At 40.7% G+C, this 19,376-nt stretch overlaps 1 protein-coding gene across 6 annotated transcripts in view; it reads left to right on the top strand.

Annotated features, from left to right (window-relative positions):
• Positions 1-19,376, top strand: part of LOC119979117 (TBC1 domain family member 22B-like) — a 355,807-nt gene that overhangs the window by 99,359 nt on the left and 237,072 nt on the right. For all 6 annotated transcript variants that reach the window (XM_038821122.1, XM_038821126.1, XM_038821121.1 and 3 more), the window contains one exon: positions 14,112-14,182. In XM_038821122.1, the coding sequence (XP_038677050.1) occupies positions 14,112-14,182 (71 nt within the window). The remainder of the gene's footprint in view (positions 1-14,111; positions 14,183-19,376) is intronic.

Here is a 19,376-nt window from a genome sequence, read left to right as displayed (position 1 = left end):
TGTCCATAAACCTGATGTCATCCAAAACTTTGTTGCCCATGTTTTAACTCTCTCCAAATTCCATTCACCGATTGGCTTTGGTGTTAGTTAACCAACATTGGATCCCGTCAAGCAATGCCTTGATTTTAAAATTCTCATCCATGTTTTCAAATCACTCATTTGCCTCACCCCCTCCCTTTTTTACATAATCTCCTTCAGCCTCACAACTGTCCAAGACATCTGCACTTCTTCAATTCTGACTTGATGACCACCCCTAATTTTAATTATTCCACCATTGGTATCACACCCTGTATTTATTGCCTTGGCCTTAAACTCTGGATTACTCTCCCCACATCTTTTCACTTTTCTCCCTTGCTTTCCTATTGCACTCCGAAAGCTAGTGATTTGAAGCAAACCTGTTGGACTTTAACCTAGTGTTGTAAGACTTCTTACTGTGCCCACCCCAGTCCAACGGCAGCATCTCCACATCATTCTTACTTTCAGCTACTCCTTAAAAGATACCTCGAACTTGACATTTGTTCATCTGACCTACCATCTCATTATGTAAACTTTCTGATTTGTTCTATAGTACTTCTGTGAAGTCTCTTGGAGTTTTATTACATCCAAGGTACTATATAAATATAAGTTATTATGAAGAGCCAGTTCTTGCCAGTAAGGAAGTATTGTGTGGAATTAGCCGCTGGTTTGTTGCATCTGAATTTTGTCAAGCTCTATTTGTAAATTAAGGACTGGGTAAGTGTGACTTTTTCTAAATCTTCTTTCCTTTCTGTTTGCTTGATAGACAAATGAAGCACAATTTATTAATTTGGATCTTTTGAATTGCAATTTTTAAATACATCTGCCAAGAAAGTGTTGCAGTGCCTCTGGCTAGGCTTCAGTCTCTTGGCTTATGAAGTTGACACACATCCAGTAAGAAACACCTTTTTATATACCCTATCTAATCAGTGGAGTAAAACTGAACTCCCTGCATCTTCTATTCCATTTGCGCTCACAGCATTCTAATAGTGTGAATCTGTAATTGTGCCAAATCTGCTGTGGGTGTAATTCCTGTGAGTGTTCAAAGCAGGTTCATAACTTATTGCTGCAGAATTGTCCATACGATATTGATATACTTCCCATCACAATGTAATCTGAAACAAATAATGTAAAGTGCTATTGAAATATGTTATTTTTGTGTTAACATATGTGGAGATTGATCATGATCCAATTCCAGAACCAAGTGAGAGAGCTCCACTACGCAACATTGCGTATCAGGAGGGGTACAAGTGGAATCTAATTCACACTATATTAACCAAAGTGGATTTAGGAAGAACATAAATGGAATATTCTGAGTTTTACAAAATAATGTTTGATTCTTTGATGTAATATTTAGTGAAATTGACAGTGGGAGGATATAAGATAAAGAATAGGAATAAAATAAGTTGGTGTAGAGGTTGACTTTTTAATTTGGTTAATGTATATGGTAGCGTAACTTTTGTTGGACTTCCAATATAATTGACGTTACTATCTGTTGCATTTCTTAAAATTTCTCCATCTCCTGACTCATTGGTGCACAGTTTTTGTGCCATGTAATTGTACTAGTGTGCACTATTTTTGCTGGATAGGAAGCCTAGGACTCTGGGCACAGTCTAAAAATTAGAGACAGACATTCAGGAGTGAAATCCGGAATCATTTCTACATATAAAGATAGAAACGTCAAGCTCTCTACCCCGAATGGAAGCTGAGGCTAGATCAGTGTTGATTTAAAATCTGATATTCTGTGGGGGTCTCACCCCACACCCCAAAGATGTGCAGGCAAGTTGGATTGGCCACGCTAAATTGCCCCATAATTTGGGAAAAAATAAGAATTGGGTACTCTAAATTTATATTAAAAAATAAATAAATCTGATATTGATTGATTTTTGTTAACTTGAGGTATTAAGGGATATGGAGTTAGGTTGCAGATTAGCCATTATCGCATTGAAAGGCTGTACAGGCCTGAGGAGCTAAATGACCTATTCCTGTTATATTCCTCTGTTCCTAATACTGAGTTGTGAGTTCTGCTAATAACGGGAGCAATTTTACATGATCACTAATCTTCACCACATCAGTAGTGTTCTGATGCTGTATGCAAAAAATATAAATACAATAAAGATGCAAATTAACTGACTTTGGTGCAGTCACCTGAGAATTATTTTGCTAAAAGTTAGATTTCATATCACCATACTTTGGAAAGGGATGGGGGAAGATGTGGTCCTTTGAATTGCTTGTGTCCTCTGAAATAAAGCTGTTGAGATTTCTATAATATTGTTCGCTTGCTGTGTGGACGTGTGCTGAATATACTGGTGCAAACCTGAACTGTAGATTGGTGAACCCTGCTGAATTTTAGTGCCACAGCGCGCGCAATATAGCTTGGTGGTCAATGGTTATTCAAGTGACAGAAATAAAATTAAGTCCCACTTGTTTTCATTGTGGCTTCATGGCCTTGACTGCATTACTCCATTCTATTCATACATCTTTTAAAATAGATTCAGTATCAGATATCTAATTAATTAAACACAAGGAATTGATTTAAATCCCCCCCCCCCCCCCCCCCCCCCCCCCCCCCCCCCCCCCCCCGGCCAAAAATAATATATAATTGACAAATTGAGTTGTATCATGAATTTTTGGTTCGCATCTTATATTAGAGGTTCTCATAAACCAGACAATTCTATTTTTTCAGGACCATGGAAGATATGTTGAATCTATGTTTGGACAGCAGTGAGTGTTAACATGTTATATTGGAGTCACCGCACATCCAACACAACTGGCCTACCCCTGTTTTTATGCTCTACACAAAAATACTTTCATTCAAATATCTCCCCCCACCCTACCCCCTGAACAGTATCTTTCCTTCTTCCTCATGTATGTACCAAGCCTCCCTGAAAGGAACCAAAGTTATCAACTATAAAATCCGTAAAATCCCTACAGTGCAGAAGGAGGCCATTTGGTCCGTTACGTCTGCACTGACTCTGAAAGAACATCTTTCTTAAGCCCACTCCCCTGCCCTATCCCTGTAACCCCACCAAACCTGCACATCTTTGGACTATGGGAGGAAACCGGAGCACCCGGAAGAAACCCACGCAGACGGGGAGAACATGCAAGCTCCAGAGTCATCCAGGGCTGGAATTGAACCCGGGTCCCTGGCGCTGCTAACCACTGTGCCACCGCGCTGCTCTCATCCATTTAATCGCACGTTCCGCATTCTTGCTACTCAGTGGTGGGGGAAAAAAAATCGTCCCACGTTCTTCATTTGATCTGTCAGTAGCCATCTTGTGTTTGTCTCCTCATTCTGAATTCATCCCCCAAGTGGAAAGTTGGAATTAAAGTGGAATCCTTCGACCATAATTCCTCTAGCTCCAAATCATCTGACAATTTCAACTCCATACCTCCAACTCCTCACCCCAAATCAATTATGCATATGGTTAACAGCAGTGGCCCCAGTTTGGACGTCTGCAGCATCCCACTACCTTAATACCCAGCCTCTGGTTCCAATTTAGTAGCCACCTTTTGATCTTTTCACTTACTATGCTCTGACAACCTGACATTTGTTGAGTCTCATTATGTGGCATTTTATTTAGTTCCATTTCAAGTTCCATTTTATACCACAAGCACCATGTTGGCCTTGTCTACTCATTCTCTTACCTCTTCAAATAATTCAATATTGTTGACGAAACATTCATTTAAAAAACCCATGCAGGTGTTTTTTTTGTCCAACTTAAGAAAAAGTGAAATGCAGTAAACTGTCTCTAGCATGGTTTAAAGGGATTGTACACGAATGGCATGAGGTTTGATGTTACAATTAGATCTGTAGAAGTAATGTAGAGCATGTTAATTTGTTTTAAAATGATTACTATAATATAAGATCAGGTTTGTACACTTAATATCATAGAAAAGTGCCACAAAAACAATGCTGTTGGCTCGAATAACCAGTGCATATACAATGCTCGAGTAGCTACTCGTAATGTTGATCTGAACTCAACAGAAATCTTGTGCAGAATGATAGACTTTGAAGTGTGATTACAGAGCAGAAATCTAATCTTGTGGTTCAGATTGTGTTGAGAAGCTGGAGTGGTAATAGATGTTGTGTAACCCACACCATCAGGTCACAGTTTTTCGGTCACTCCAGAGGTATGTCTTTTTCATGTGATGGGTACTATACATTTTATCCAGTAGTTTATTCAATTTTTGGTGTTGTTCTTCTGGTAACAGTTGGCTTCAGTACAGATGGTGTGTACCGGTATTCAGTATTGTTGATGTGTGATATTTGGACTGCAGCATTAATAACTGTAATGTCCTTACTGCAAGTTTGTTGAGACATATTTTGCAGTGAATTATCAGGAAAGTATATGACTGACATATTTTAGAATATATTAATTTTATGCAAGATGCAGGAAAGAATCACCGATCAAATTACTCAGTTTTATTATATGGCCATCTGGAAACCACAGCTAGAAACGGATGTTCTGATCCTATTATTAAATCATCTGCAGTATTCTGGGTAAAAGCATCATATTCAACTTGAAAGGTAAGAACACGCAAAAGCCAGGTGAACTTTACAATTCATGATTAACAAAATGTTCAGTTTGTAGCAAGCAACCTGCTGTCTTGTAAATGATGGTAACCATTTCAGTATCTTGCATGTTACACTCAGCCGATACATACTCTGAGCAAGTATTGAGGAGTCACTTTTGATTTCAAATAAAGTGTGTGTGTGTGTGTGTGTGTGTGTGTATGACGGAGAGTAAGATAATTTTTTTCGTTTTAATCCTTTCCCTTTTTTTCTAGTTTTTACATTTTACATAACCTGAGTGGAAATTAGATATCTGTCTATTACAGTGCTCGCTTCATGAAGCCTACTTGTGACAATAAGCGATTTTCATTTTATTTCATTTCTCTCCAGTCCTCTGGTTGTTCTGAAAGGGCGGCACTAATGCTGCTCAGGGTTTTGCTCTATTGTAACTCCAAAACAGGCAGCATGACTCAGTTGCTTTTGCAGCAATTGGATTTTTGAACATAAGAGGAAAACTATGTATAAAGGACATTGCACAGTAAATATATCGTGTTTGTTTAAAAAGCAGACTATTTTGCTGTTAGCAGACAAAATAGTCAGTGCTCTGTGATGAGTTTGAATATTCCTGGGGTTTGCTGCTTTTTCTCCAGTCAGTAGCTGGCAAATTGACTAGTGCAGTGAAAATGTACCTTCTTGCTTAACAATGCTGATCTGAAAAATAAATCTGCAGTGTAACCAGTTTTTGAAACTAGGTGGTTATAACCGTACGCTTCTCGTGGGGTGGAGATGATCCGCTACCCGTGGAGCTTGCAGAATACAAGGGGATAAGGGGGCAGGGGACTCAACACAGTTAATGCACCTTTGTGTAAATAGCGTTGGCCAATCAGACTGACTAAGATTCAGTCGGCAATTCTTGGAGCTGCATATAATAGTTAACGTATTAAATAAAATACTTTTGTTTTTCTCTACAACTTAGTGTAAACTCCTTTTGTTGCCCTTACAGAAGTGGCTAAGCATTCCATCTGCACTGGAGGCAACACTTCAGTGTTGTCATTCAACTGCTTTGAATTTGTCACAAAGCAAATTATGGGGAGTTAAAACAAACAACAAAGAACAATCTCTACTGATTTGACTCAGTGACACAGCAAGGTCCATGGGTCTAGCAGCACGGGGCTGTGCATGAAGACGTGGCATGGAGATGAGCACAGGAACCTGAATGCCCCAGCACAGTGATGAGCAACGCACTAAGAGCAGCAAAGCGCTGTTGCAGAAAATTGTTGCACTTGTACCGAAGTCTCTGCCGAACTGAGGACACCTTGTGCAGGCCATTCATTAGCAATCAGTTTGACACTGATATAGATTCCCACGTGATCGGATGCCAAGCGGGAATTTAATTGTTTCAACAAGCATTCATGGGATGCAAATTGAGATTGCACCACCTGTCGGCAGGAAGACACTGCCATTGGAAGAATTGCAACGTGATTTTATGCTGACAAGTTTCTGACTTTTTGGGTCCTGCCAGATTCACCGCGCCCACACACCACCATAACCCGTCATGGGCTAGTTGGGAGAATTCCATACTTTATCAAATTATGCCAGAAATATTGTGCTGCATTCTGATAGATTCTATGGTCTCCTGAACAGTTTGATAAAATAAATGTTGTCGAAGGATGGAACTATGAAATGGTATTGATTTAGACACCCGAGTGCCTGCCATCTGGATGTTGCAAGTTCAAGTCATCTACGTATTGCAACTGAAGGAAGAATTGGGACTGTGGACTACAGAAATACCCTATTCCAAACTTGCAGGCCTAAAATTTCAAATTTGGCAAACCAGCAATTAAGAAGAATGAGCAGAAATGGAACATTGGCCTGGAGAGTATCATCAGAGGTTTCTATATAACGTCAAAGTTTTATATAGCTCATGGGATGAAAGAGTGGACATCTCCACTATTAAGGCTCTGAGTTGTGTGCAATTATATAAACATGTTTAAGGCCACCCAAAATGTGTGAGAATGTGCATTGGGAAAACCGAGCATCGACAGGAGTCAACGTTGGCACTGTTGAGCAAAATATACTTCTGTGCTGTGATTTTTAACATCATTTACTTGCCTGCTGTTGCACTTTTTCAAAGTTATCTTTTAAAATAAATTGCCTTGTCTCGTTTCTTCCATTTCAAATTGGAACATAACCTGTTTCGCAAGTTTTAAACCTGCTTGGGTTTCAAAATAACACTTGTTTTATTGCTGAAAAAGGTGTGCTAGCTCTGTTCAAAGAAAAAAATCATTACCAGTAATAAATGAACAACATTAGCCTGACTTGAATCAATTCCTTATATCATGCAAAATCTCTGTGGTCCAGAAACAGTTCAAATCAGCAGCATTGTTGGAAAACATGTTCTACCATCATCTCATAAACTTAATATGTGAATTAGGGCATTTAAATGGTCATTGGATAAACATATGGATGATAAGGAAATAGTGTAGATGGGCTTTAGAGTGGTTTCACAGGTCGGCGCAACATCGAGGGCCGAAGGGCCTGTACTGCGCTGTAATGTTCTATGTTCTATTAGCATACACGTCCTCTTGAGAGGTTGTTGGAAGAGTTGTAATACAGGTTTTGCTGAGGTGTTGAATTCCACAAAGTTGGTGGGTTGTGGCAAAATGAATATTGCAGATTTGCATTTAAATATATGTGCATGATTATAGATTGATTTAATCTCAATTGCATATATTTGCTGAGCCTTAAGGGAATTATTTATATTTGAAGTTCATGGGATTGCTGTGTTCTAACTGCACACATGCAGAATAGAATCTGACGGCACTGCAAAAATATGATTATAACTTTATTTTTGTTGTTTTCACACCCCCACTCCTTGTTGCGTTTGATATGCTATCGTATTGACATCTCTTAGTATCTGAAAGCAGTGTGTGAAACTTTTAACCACTTGGAGTTTTAAATTGCCTTAACATAGGAAAGTTTCCAACAGTGCTTCATGGAGACATAAGCAGAAAATTGGTGTTTAGTCAAAGGAGAGGATATTAAGGATGGTAACTTGGATGTTTTCTCAAAGAAGTGGATGTTAAGGAGGAGAACGGGTTGGAGTAGGAGGAAAGATAGAAGATCAAAAATTGGGTCTCAGTGTGCCAGTGGGGTGAAGGAAAGAGAGGAGACAAGAAAGTCGAGTTGAAGGATTTTTGGTCGGATTTTTGGCTTGGGGCAAGTTACAGAAATAGCAATAGGTGAAGAGCCATGAAGGAATTTAAACCTAAGGCAGTGAAATTTAAATTTGAGGCATTTGGATGGGAGTGACAGGGAGGCTGAGAGGTGGAGAAGATAGGAGGCGATGCAGGTGAACAAAGCAGGTGTAATGGATGAGTTGAATTGTTCCATATTAATACCATAAGACATAGGAGCAGAAGTAGGCCATTTGGCCCATCGAGTTTGCTCCACCATTCAATGTGATTATGAAAGTAGAGTTTCTACTTTCCCACCTTATACCCATAATTCTGGATTTTCTTACTGATTAAAAATCTGTCTAGTTATGCCTTGAACATACTCAATGACCCAGCCTTTATAGCCTTTTCCACTAATTAATTCCAGATCCACTACCATTTGAAAAAAGAAGTCCTTCCTCATCTCTGCCATAAATGGGTGGTGCCCTCTGGTCCTGGAAAAAAATGTGCAGGTTAGGTGGATTGGCCGCGCTAAATTGCCCTTTGTGTCCAAAAATAGTTAAGTTGGGTTACGGGGATTGGTTACAGGGATAGGGTGATGTGGGCTTGGGTAGGGTGCTCTTTCCAAGAGCCGGTGCAGACTCGATGGGCTGAATGGCCTCCTTCTGCAATGTAAATTCATTGTCTTTGTCTAAACCTCTCAGCATGTACCCTGTTAAGCCCTCTGGGACTTAACAGGTTATATGTCTCAATTAGGTTGCCTCTCATTCTTCCAAACTCCAGTGAGTACAGACTCAAAACTATTAAACTTCTCCTGATAAAAAAAATTGCTCCATATCTGAGATCAACCTCGTGAACCTTCCTTAGAATGCCTCCAATGCCAGTATATCTTTCTTTCGATAAGAGGACCAAAACTGTTCACAGTATTCCAGGTTTGATCTCACTAGTGTCTTGTGTAGTTTTAGCAAGACTTCACTATTTTTGTACTCCATTTCCTCTGGAAAAAGACCAACATTCCGTGCCTTCCATATTACCTGCTGAACTTGCATGCTAGCTTTTTGTGATTTATGCACGAGAGCACCCAAATTCCTCTGTGCTGCAGCTTTCTGCAGTCTTTCTTCATTTGAGTAATATTCAGCTCCTTTATTCTTCTTACTAAAGTGCATAACTTCACATTTCCTACATTATATCCCATCTGCCAAGTCTTTTCCCACTCACTTAGATCCAAAGTAGCCCGATCCACACCATATTGTTATAGGAAACTGTCCCAAATACACTCGTATGAATTCTTCCTGATGGCTACCTCCACCAATTTGATTTCAAGATTAAAATCACCCATGATTCATGTACTGCTTTTTTTTTTTAACATGCCCTCATTATCTTCTGATTTATTCTCCGTCCTGCAGTATAGCTACTGTTGGGGGTCTATAAAGTAGACTACTCCGATCAGTGTCATCTTCCCGTTGGATTCTGCATCTTCTCACTCAAGATAATTTCTTGCTTGACTTATTCCATCTTGTACGAACAAAGATACCCAGTCAGCCTTTCCGTCATGTATGTCCTTGGGAAAAGTCACATAACTTTCTTTTCTTTTCGATATCAATTATTCATATCGTCAATGTCAGTACTACTTTTGATGTTCGGAAAATAGATCATGATCACTTATCAACTATTCACCGCATATCAACCAACTGCTCGCCTCCACCCAGTTCCATCTAGTCCCCTAAATTAATTAACTGCTGCCAGTAGTAGCTTCCACCTCTCTACTTGGGCCTTGGATGAAACTTTAAATAATACTTGCAGTTAAATGTTAAGCACTAGGAGGACATTTCCTTTTCCTCACCAAATGTCCCACACTCTGTCCGAAGTCTCACTCAGATGAGTTGCGACAGAATTTCGGGTGAGCTGACGTTTATGGAGGGTGGAGACTGACAACTGGTCTGTTGAATTTGATGGCGACAGGATTTCAGTTTCAGTGATAGATGGAGTGAGGTAGGGATGGCGGTGGGTGATGCTATGGTGGTGAATGTAAGCAGTCTTTTTGATTGAGACATCATGGGGCTGTTAGTTCAATTCAAGGTTGAATATGATATCCATATTTGTGGAGAGCCGAATGGATAGCCTAATCTTGGTGACAAAGAAGTCCAGAGCTTCTTGTACTTATTGGAGGTGGAGTTGAGAGAGTTGGAGAGATGGGTTTAAGGAAATGGTTGGTAATGTTGAAAATAATTTGTGTCTGTCTTTGCACTCAACATTGCTCCTGTAATGGTGGGTGGTTTTGATAGTTTGAAAAATTATGGTGTTGTGCACCATCCTTGCACTCGAAACGCTCAGGTTCACACGCCTTGGACGTGAAGTGAAGGGTTGCAGAAGCAGGGTGGCCCATATCAATGGGAATGATGAGTGAGAGTAAAGATTTTGCTGCAGACCAAAACAGATGGCTTCAGAAGTATTGTGGTGAATGAAGAGTCAAAGACTAGGTAACTGATGAGTTTTAATAAAATTGTAATTGTAAGTGACTTGAGGCAAAACTTTCTTTGAGGGTGGACCTAGAAATAAGTGGTTTTGGAAGGATAGGAGAATGTGGATAATGAGGAGCAGTTTGAAACTGTGTGGATAGAATGGTCAGGGGAGTTGGCAACATTGGAGGGTTGGTTACATATATGGGTGACAGAGATTATATGTGGGATGATCTTGAGGACAGAGGCCATAAACTCAAGATGAAGACGCAACTAAGATGGAGATTGAAATCGGCAAGGATAAGTGTCACTCGGTGCAGTGTCTGGAAGGGAAATCTCTTGGGGAGAAATTCAGGATGGACCTGGGGAGAGTGATAGACTAGAAGAACTTGAAAAATGGTGAGCAGGGTGGGATGAGATGAGGTATTCAAAGAACAAGTGGTGAGTGGGGTGGGATGAGATGAGGTTCGAAGAACAAGCAGTAAGCGGGGTGGGATGAGATGACGCACTCAGTACAAGCAAGTGCTAGAGAAGTTGGGGAAGGTACTAAATGTGACTTGATGGTTAAGATCACATTGCTACTATGATGTGACAGAGAATATAGCTATTCAGGATGCTTTGGCCGGGGCAAGGTGACACCACCCAAGAACTACATTACTGGATGCCGAGCGCTTGTGAACTGCAGGGTGGAATATGTTGAATGCGGAGGATGTTGATGAAGGTAGACCCCAATAGATGTGCTGGTTAGGAAAAGTGAAGAAGCAAAATTGAGAGATAGTTGGGTTTCTGATTTTAAGAAGGGCCTTTGAGAATTTTGATGAGCTTTTCGTAGAATACCAGAGAAGACTTGAGGGTAGCTGTGGCCTTATTCAGAGGAGATTCAAGTGTTGCACTCTAGCAGGAAAGTAGGAAGACAGAATAGTAATGGTTAGAATAGATTGGAATAAAAGTACATAATAGTACATTACACTCCGTAATGAATGTAGGAAATTATTATGTATATTCTATTGTGTGTCTCTTATTGTCATGTTAGGAAACAAATTTGGCGTATTCAAATGATGCCTGCTAAAGCTGTGACCAAAGAGTTAACAATTAGGCAGGTTGTGATGTCATTGGTGGGAGTGGCTGTTTGTTTGTAGTTTTGTATTGTTTTTCAGCCCTGCCCTAAGCCTGTTGTTTTTAGTATGATTTTTAGAGTTCTGGTCTGGATTCTGAAGAAAGTCGGTGTGTTTCTCAGACTGACTTCTGAAAGTTTCTCTCCCAAGGACTGTGTGACTAAATATGAATGCACTAAGGGTTAACTTTATTAATAAGTGGCATTTGACCTGTGTGATTTGGCTTAATTGAAATTTTGGAAGTAGATAGAAAGGTTTTTTAAAAATATATTTTTATTCAGGGCAGCACGGTGGCACAGTGGGTTAGCCCTGCAGCCTCGCGGCGCCGAGGTCCCAGGTTCGATCCGGCTCTGGGTCACTGTCTGTGTGGGGTTTGCACATTCTCCCCGTGTTTGTGTGGGTTTCGCCCCCACAACCCAAATATGTGCAGGCTAGGTGGATTAGCCATGCTAAATTGCCCCTTAATTGGAAAAAATGAATTGGGTACTCTAAATTTAAAAAAAAATATATATATTTTTATTCTAACCATTGCAAAAATTATACATGCACACAAAACGCTCTCACATATAATACAAACAGTTTGTCTATTTTCGTTTTTACAAATTAACAGCAATAGCTCGAAAACTGCAAGATCCCTGACCCTAAACCCCCCCAGTTGCTGGCCACAATCTGATGCTTGAAGAAAGCGATGGAGTAAAACCCTTCCTCCAACCTTCTGATGGCATACTTACTTTTTTCCATCTCAGAATATTTTCCAACCATGCCAAGGCCCTTGGTGGCACCGCCAACCTCCATCCAACCAGGATTCGTCACTGGGCTGTCAGAGTGGCGAAGGCCAAGATGTTGGCTTTTTTCCCCGAAAGAAACTCCGGCAAGTCCGATGCCCCAAAGATTGTCATCAGTGGACACGGTTGCAGTCCAAAGATGTGCAGGTTAGGTGGATTGGCCATGATAAATTACCCTAAGTGACCAAAAAGGTTAGATGGGGTTGTTTGGGTACGGGGATAGGGTGGAAGTGAGGGCTTAAGTGGGTCAGTGCAGACTCGATGGGCCGAATGGCCTCCTTCTGCACTTTATGTTCTATGTTCCGGAAATCTTTTTTTTTGGAACTGTTTAACTATTAATCGAAAATCTTTTTTTTTGTCCCTTGATGTTAATGGGGTTAATCCTATGTTAATAATAAAGTTTGTTTAATATAAAAAATCCCTAGTTGTCAGTCTCCTGGAGCAAAGTACCCTTTCCTCACAGTTTCCAAATTGAAAAATTGTTGTGGTCTGGTCCGGGAACCATAACAGGACGAAAATGAAAAGTGACATGACTAGATGACCGAGTGGTTGAGAGAAATAAAAAATATAATTATTGGGCTCAGGTCTCAATATATGACCTTCATTTATGTGTAGGTATAAGACATGGAGCAGGTTTAGTTTAGTTTAGAACAATTTAGTTTTCCAATTGCTTAAAATTTTATGTGGAAATTTCCCCGTAACCTAGCAGTGACGAGGCGGTCCGCCAATTCCCGGTGGTGGGATCTTATGGTCCTGTCGTTGTCGACGGGATTTCCCATTTCTCACTTGTCACCAGGAAATCCTCGGTGGGGGCACGTCATTAGTGGGACTGGAAGATTCCGCTGGTGTGAGCGGCTGGATAATTCTGACCATTGACTCTTTTGAAGTATTCCTAAAATAATCTTTTCATTTTTATATCAACAAAACATCCATGTTCTTTGGGAAAGATCAATTGGGGAAAACATTCAATATGTTTTGAATATTGTTTTCTTTTTAACTCTTTTGTTAAAATGCAGATTGGTATAGTGCATCAAAATATAGCTCTACTGCTGCTTACTCCTGTGAAATTCACCAGAGTGCATTCCTGCCCTTATTCTCTTTAAACAGATTGTCAAATTTACTCAATCACAAAGCACATTGGAGGAACAAATTAACATTTTGTTTGTTTATCTGCACTGACTAGCAGTCAAAAGCATGAAACGTGACTCTGACTTAGAACTGATAGTATCAAAAAGAATGGATGAAGAATTCTGGTTTTGGGGTAACCTTGTTCACACATCTACCATAGTTTTTCTACCAGATTGGATTGAAATTGTGCTCGGCAGTAATTTGTAGAAATGCAGCAGCATTGCAAGAACGTGCAATACCAGAGAACATTTCTTCATCGAAAATAACTTTGTCATTTTAGTTGCTGATTAAGCAATTTCATACTTACATGGAGTAAAATATTATAATTATCCACCTATCCAAAATCCTCCCTGATCACATAGTAATTAAACTCTATCTTTAGGCTTTATTTAGACATTGACATTGGATATTGTGACCTTAAAAATAGATCACATTAAGCACAGGAGTGAATAATATATTTTGTGTCACGTGACACAAGATGCTGGTCGATATTAAATTGCGTATTGCCTCATTTAATGTGAGGAAAAGCTTGGTTGTTTAGAGAAAATAAATGCTCCTTTAATCCTCCAAAGGGTTAATCAGTTAAAATGTTGGTGTTCACAAATCATAGCATGTGTGTTTTTGCCAAATTTGAGCTTCAGAGTACTGGAAACAGCTTGCTTAATGTTCCGTGATGAATTACTTTTTGATGTGGAAAAGGGAATAATTTTGGGGAAAGCACATTTTCTAAACAGTGTGCGGATTTCCAACATGCAGCATTTCTGGGGGGTTTTCGCAGTAACTTCATTGCAGTGAACTGATAAGCCTGCTTGTGACAATAAAAGGTTATTTATTTATTTATTATTGGAATTTGTGGAGTTGATATTGGCTAGGAGGCAGTGTACGGTTATGTTAATTTTTATTTTACCTTATTGCAGAAGAACTAAGAAAGTACAGCTGGTCGGGTGTTCCAAGAGAAGTTCGTTCCGTTACGTGGAGACTCCTGTCGGTAAGCTAATTAGACACCATATAATTAGTGCTAGAAAAGACAAAGATGGAATTCGTGACTTTTAATTTCTTACTTAATTGCAGTGTAGGCATTTCATATTTCTGGACAAGCTGTAATAATAGAGGCTGAATCTTCTGTTTTGAGGCCATTTATCGTAAATCCGAATTCCTTCACTGGATATTGTAAATTAGAGATGAGTAGAACTTCACACCTGCAGTGGATGATTGTTAAGTAATTTTTACCTGCAAACATGATCTTGGCATGCTAGCTCTGGGCAACGAGCAATGATTTTTCCTCCATCCTAAGTTCATAAATGGGGATGCTTGCTGATGATTGCACTGTGTTGAGTTGTAGAATCATCATAGAATCCCTACAGTACAGAAAGAGGCCACTCGGTCCGTCGGGTCTGCACTGACCCTTGCAAATAGCATCCTACCTAGGCCCCCACGCCCCACATTATCCCCCTGGACCCTCCTAACCCTTTTGTGTACTAAGGGGAATTTAGCATGGCCAATCCAACTAACCTGCACATCTTTGGACTATGGGAGGAAACCGGAGCACCCGGAGAAAACCCACGCAGACACAGGGAGAAAGTGCAAACTCCACACAGGCTGTTATAGGGGCTGTTTAGCACAGGGCTAAATCGCTGACTTTGAAAGCAGACCAAGCAGTCCAGCAGCACGGTTCGATTCCCGTAACAGCCTCCCTGAACAGGTGCCGGAATGATGGCAACTAGGGGCTTTTCACAGTAACTTCATTTGAAGCCTACTCGTGACAATAAGCGAATTTCATTTCATTTCATTTTCATTCAGGCAGACACTCTGGGCCGAAATTGAACCCGGGCCCCTGGCACTGAGACAGCAGTGCGAACCACTTTGCCATCCTGTTGTATTCATAATTCCTCCGATAGTGGAGCAGTCCATACCTATTGCAGCAAGAAGTGGAGAATATTCAGCCTTGAACTGTTAAATGGCAAGTAGCATTCACATCACAAAAGTGTAAGCCAATAATCATCTCGAAAAAGGTAGAGACACTCAACACCACCTCTTGACATTCAATGGTATTGCCATCAGTATTCTGGGTCACCATAAACCTAATTGAAACTGCTACATAAATACTGTGTTGCTAGCAGGTCAGAGACTTGGAATGCTGCAGTGAGTGACTAATTTCTAATGCACCAAACCGTTCCATCATTCGCAAGGCGTAAGTCAGGAATGCGGATGAATGCAACACCAGCAACACTCTGAAGCTGAACATCAACCAGAAGAAAATAGCCTGCTTGATTAGTACTTCATTCCCCACCACTGGTGCACCCTGCCTATAGAATGGACTGCTGTGTTTTGGAGGTGTGATACTAGGAGCACAGAATTTTATAACAATAGAACTTTATTTACAGTGTGGTATCTCTTACATAGTTGTTTTTCTCTTTCTGTTTCCTGCGCTAGGGCTTATGACATCTCTTCCGTTGATGCAACAGATCTTCATTAGAGCTAATAGGAATTAATGCAAATGCATAACATTTTCTTCCCCTTAAATTGAACATCCCCAACAAGTTCAAAACAAGTACATATGAACAATAGTCAATAAGTCAGACTGTCTGACGATTGATGATGAACCTCTGGTGTCGTCGTCTTCACACTGGTGGTAACCTGCGGTGTTTTCACCTTTGCAGCAGCATCATCGGCATTGACATAGGAACTAGAGGTTGTCCCTGTGTCTGATTAGAAGGTGAGGTTTTCCTCAACAGTGTCTTCAGTGTTGGTGTTTTAGGAAGGGTCAAATCATGACTTTGTAGGGCTGAAGCTGGATGTTGCGCAGGCCCCGTTGCATTCTTCCTGCCAGCAATTGATCTACATGTCTCCTGATAATGTTATCTCTGGTCTGGACAGTGTAAGAGACAAGACCAGTCTTTGCATGGATTGCGGCAAGAACCCAGTTCTCCCCTATGGAATAATTATTAGCCAAAACTCCTTGTCCGGGGTGGAAAACTTTATGCTTTGCCTTGCTTTCCCACTGTTCCATTTGCACTTGCTCTTGCTGTTACTGTTGTACAATCTCTTTAGTTATCAGAGGTTTCAGCAGATCGAGCATGGAACATAGTTGTCTTCTCATGATTAGTAATGCAGGTGAGGTCTTGGTCAAGGAATGTGCGGTATTCCTGTACACCAGTAGGAACTTGTTAAGATGGTCAGTGAATCTTATTCCCTGCTTTCTCTCAAAGTATGTTCCATGGTTTGGACAAAACATTCTTCTTGTCCATTGGCAGGGTGGTATATGTCGAACGCCATTTTCTTGTAAGAAATATTTGAATCCTTGTGAGGTCCATTGTCACTTACCAGTTGTTCAGGGAATCCAAAACAACTAAACACTTCTAGTTTCTCAATAGCCTTCTCCGATGAGTTAAATTTAATCACAGCCACCTCTGGCCACTTGGTGCACGCATCGACCTTACCAAGAACATTTGTCTTCAAAAGGTCCTGCAAAAAACCACATCCGCGAGTTGCCAACCCCTTCAGGCCATTCCCATGGATGTAGCAGGGCTAAGAGGGGCAGATTTCCTACTTTGGCACAGGAAGAGCATGTTCTAGCATTCTCTTCAATTTCTGTGTCCAGTCCAGGCCGCCAGAAATAACTACGCTAATTTCTTTGTGCGAATGACTCCGCAATGGCCTTCATGTAGCTTCTCTGAGATCCGTTTCCTCATTGGTGGCGGAATAATCACTCTGAGCCCCCATAGAAGACTTCCTGACTGTACTGACAGCTCCAATCTTCTGGAGTGTTTCGGATTAGGTGTTAGTTCCGTAGTCTTCCCTTGTAATACCATATTCATCACTTCTGAGAGTATTGAATCACTCCAAGTGTGTTTCCTCACTTGTTTAGAAGTGACTGGTGTGTTGTCTACTTGAGGATATTCCCATTTGAGTAGTCTGGCGAACTACCTGGCAGTGGCAATCGTGGAAGTCCATCCATATTACCTTGTAGACTGGACTGTCCGTATTTAATGGTATAAGTATGTGCAGACAAAAGCAATGCTCATCTTTGCATTCCACTTGCACCAAGTCGCATAATTCCGTGATTGTCCAAAAATGGTGCTTAATGGACAATATTCCATCAACAATATGAACTTTTTCATGGATAGGAATTGATACAAATTCTTCACTCCAAAAATGATCCCTTTCAATCTGGGAATTGTTACTTTCGGCTTTGCTCAAGGTTTGAGAAGTCAATGCATGGGTCTTCACCCGATGGCATGATGCGAGAGACCACCGTTCCTACCACTTGGAGGTGCATTGCTAGCTATCTGTAAGGGTAACGTGGGATTAAAATGCACAAGAACTTCAGCTATAAGTAATGCTACTTTGGCTACCAGGAATGCGTTCTTGCATTGAACGCTTGCACTTCTTGTTCCTGTTCTGGCACAAGACGTAATGTAATGGTTTCAGAATTGTTGGGACAAATCTTCCACAGTAGTTCAACAATCCCAGGAATGAACGTAACTAGTTAATATTCTGAGGTGCAGGCGCTTCGATCATGTCCTTAATCTTTGAAGGAGATTTGTGAATGACAGTGGTGTCATTTACATGTCCCAAATACTCTACTAAATGAAGGATTGGAAGATCTCACACTTGTCCTTACAGACCCTCAGATTACATCTCCCAATCTCTGGAGAATGGCATCCAGATTTTGCGGGTGTTCCTCTTCATCTCTTCCAGTGATTAGGATGCCAGCCAGATAGCACTGGATTCTGCTCAGTCCTCTCAGGATCTGATTCATTGCCCTTTGAAACAATGCAGGAGCTGATGTGATACCAAACGGCAATCTTCAGTACTGGACCAAGCCTTTTTGTGTCACAATTGTAAGAAGTTCCAGTAACTTCTTGTCCACATTCATCTGTAAATAAGCTTTGTTCAGATCATTTTTGCTGAAATATTGGACTCTTTCCAATCCCGCAAACAAGTCATCAATGTGAGGTAATGGGTACAGTTAAGCACATAAGACTGGAATTATGCTGGCATTGAAATCCCTGTAAATCCTTACGGATCCATCTTTCTTATTGTCTGGAGCTACTGGTGAGGCCCATCCACTGATGCTGACAGGTTCCAAGATTCCAGACTTCACAAGTCGCTCTAAGTCCGCCTCCACCTTTGGTCTTGATAGCATATGAAATGAAAATTTGAAAATGAAAATCGTTTATTGTCACAAGTAGGCTTCAATTAAGTTGCTGTGAAAAGCCCCTAGTCGCCACATTCCGGCGCCTGTTCGGGGAGGCTGGAACGGTAATTGAACTGTGCTGCTAGCCTGCCTTGGTCTGCTTTTAAGGCCAGCTATTTAGCCCAGTGTGCTAAACCAGCCAGCATATGGAACAAACCTTGCTTTCAAACATTTTGCTTGGCTTCCTTCTTGTTCAACGGTAATAGATTTGATACTTTTCCTAGTTCACCATCGACCACAACAGTGTGCTTTTAAAAAATGTTTTGAGGCCGGATTCTCCATTGGTTATCTTGTTGACTTGGGCCAATTCAATAGATTCTTCTCCAGCCATGTTTGACCTATCAACGTTGTATAGTTATCCTTTACCAAATGTAGAGGAAAATCTGCTTAGTTGCACAGCTACTTCAATGTGGCCCTTCAGTGGAACTACCTCTCCGTGTATGTCTTCATATTGTCCTTGATGGCCTTAAGGGAATATGTTTACGTTTCTCCTTGTAGATGGTCTCTGGCACCAACGAGACTGTTGCCCCAGTGTCAAATTCTATTCTTGCTGGCTGTTTGTCTATCAGTGGAGTGACGCAGCATCGTTGTGTAGTACAAGTAATGGCCAGCACATTCAGTGATAATTCCTCCTCTGACTGTGAATGACTTTCTCAACCCTACTGTGTAGCATGGACATTCTCCTTTTATTTTGTTTAAATCCTGCCTTGGTTTGTTCTTATTTTTACTTGGCTTTATCTTCCTGCAAGCACACTGTGACCTTTTTTTACACAGCTTAGACATACCATGTCTTTACACCAACATTCACCGGAAGAATGCCCTGGATTTGCACATTGGTAACATGTATGTATCTTGAGATTCTTCAGTGTCGATTCAGCAGCCATTTTGTATTTCCAGATACACAATAGCTGAGCTTACTTTGCAGCCTGCTCCTTGGAAACAACAATTTCCGTAGCCTTCTGCAGAGTAAGAGTACTCTCAG

Source organism: Scyliorhinus canicula, chromosome 15, assembly GCF_902713615.1.
Source record: "Scyliorhinus canicula chromosome 15, sScyCan1.1, whole genome shotgun sequence".
NCBI lineage: Eukaryota > Metazoa > Chordata > Chondrichthyes > Carcharhiniformes > Scyliorhinidae > Scyliorhinus > Scyliorhinus canicula.
Note: the sequence above shows the minus strand (reverse complement) of the source record. Positions and strands in the feature narration are given on the sequence as shown.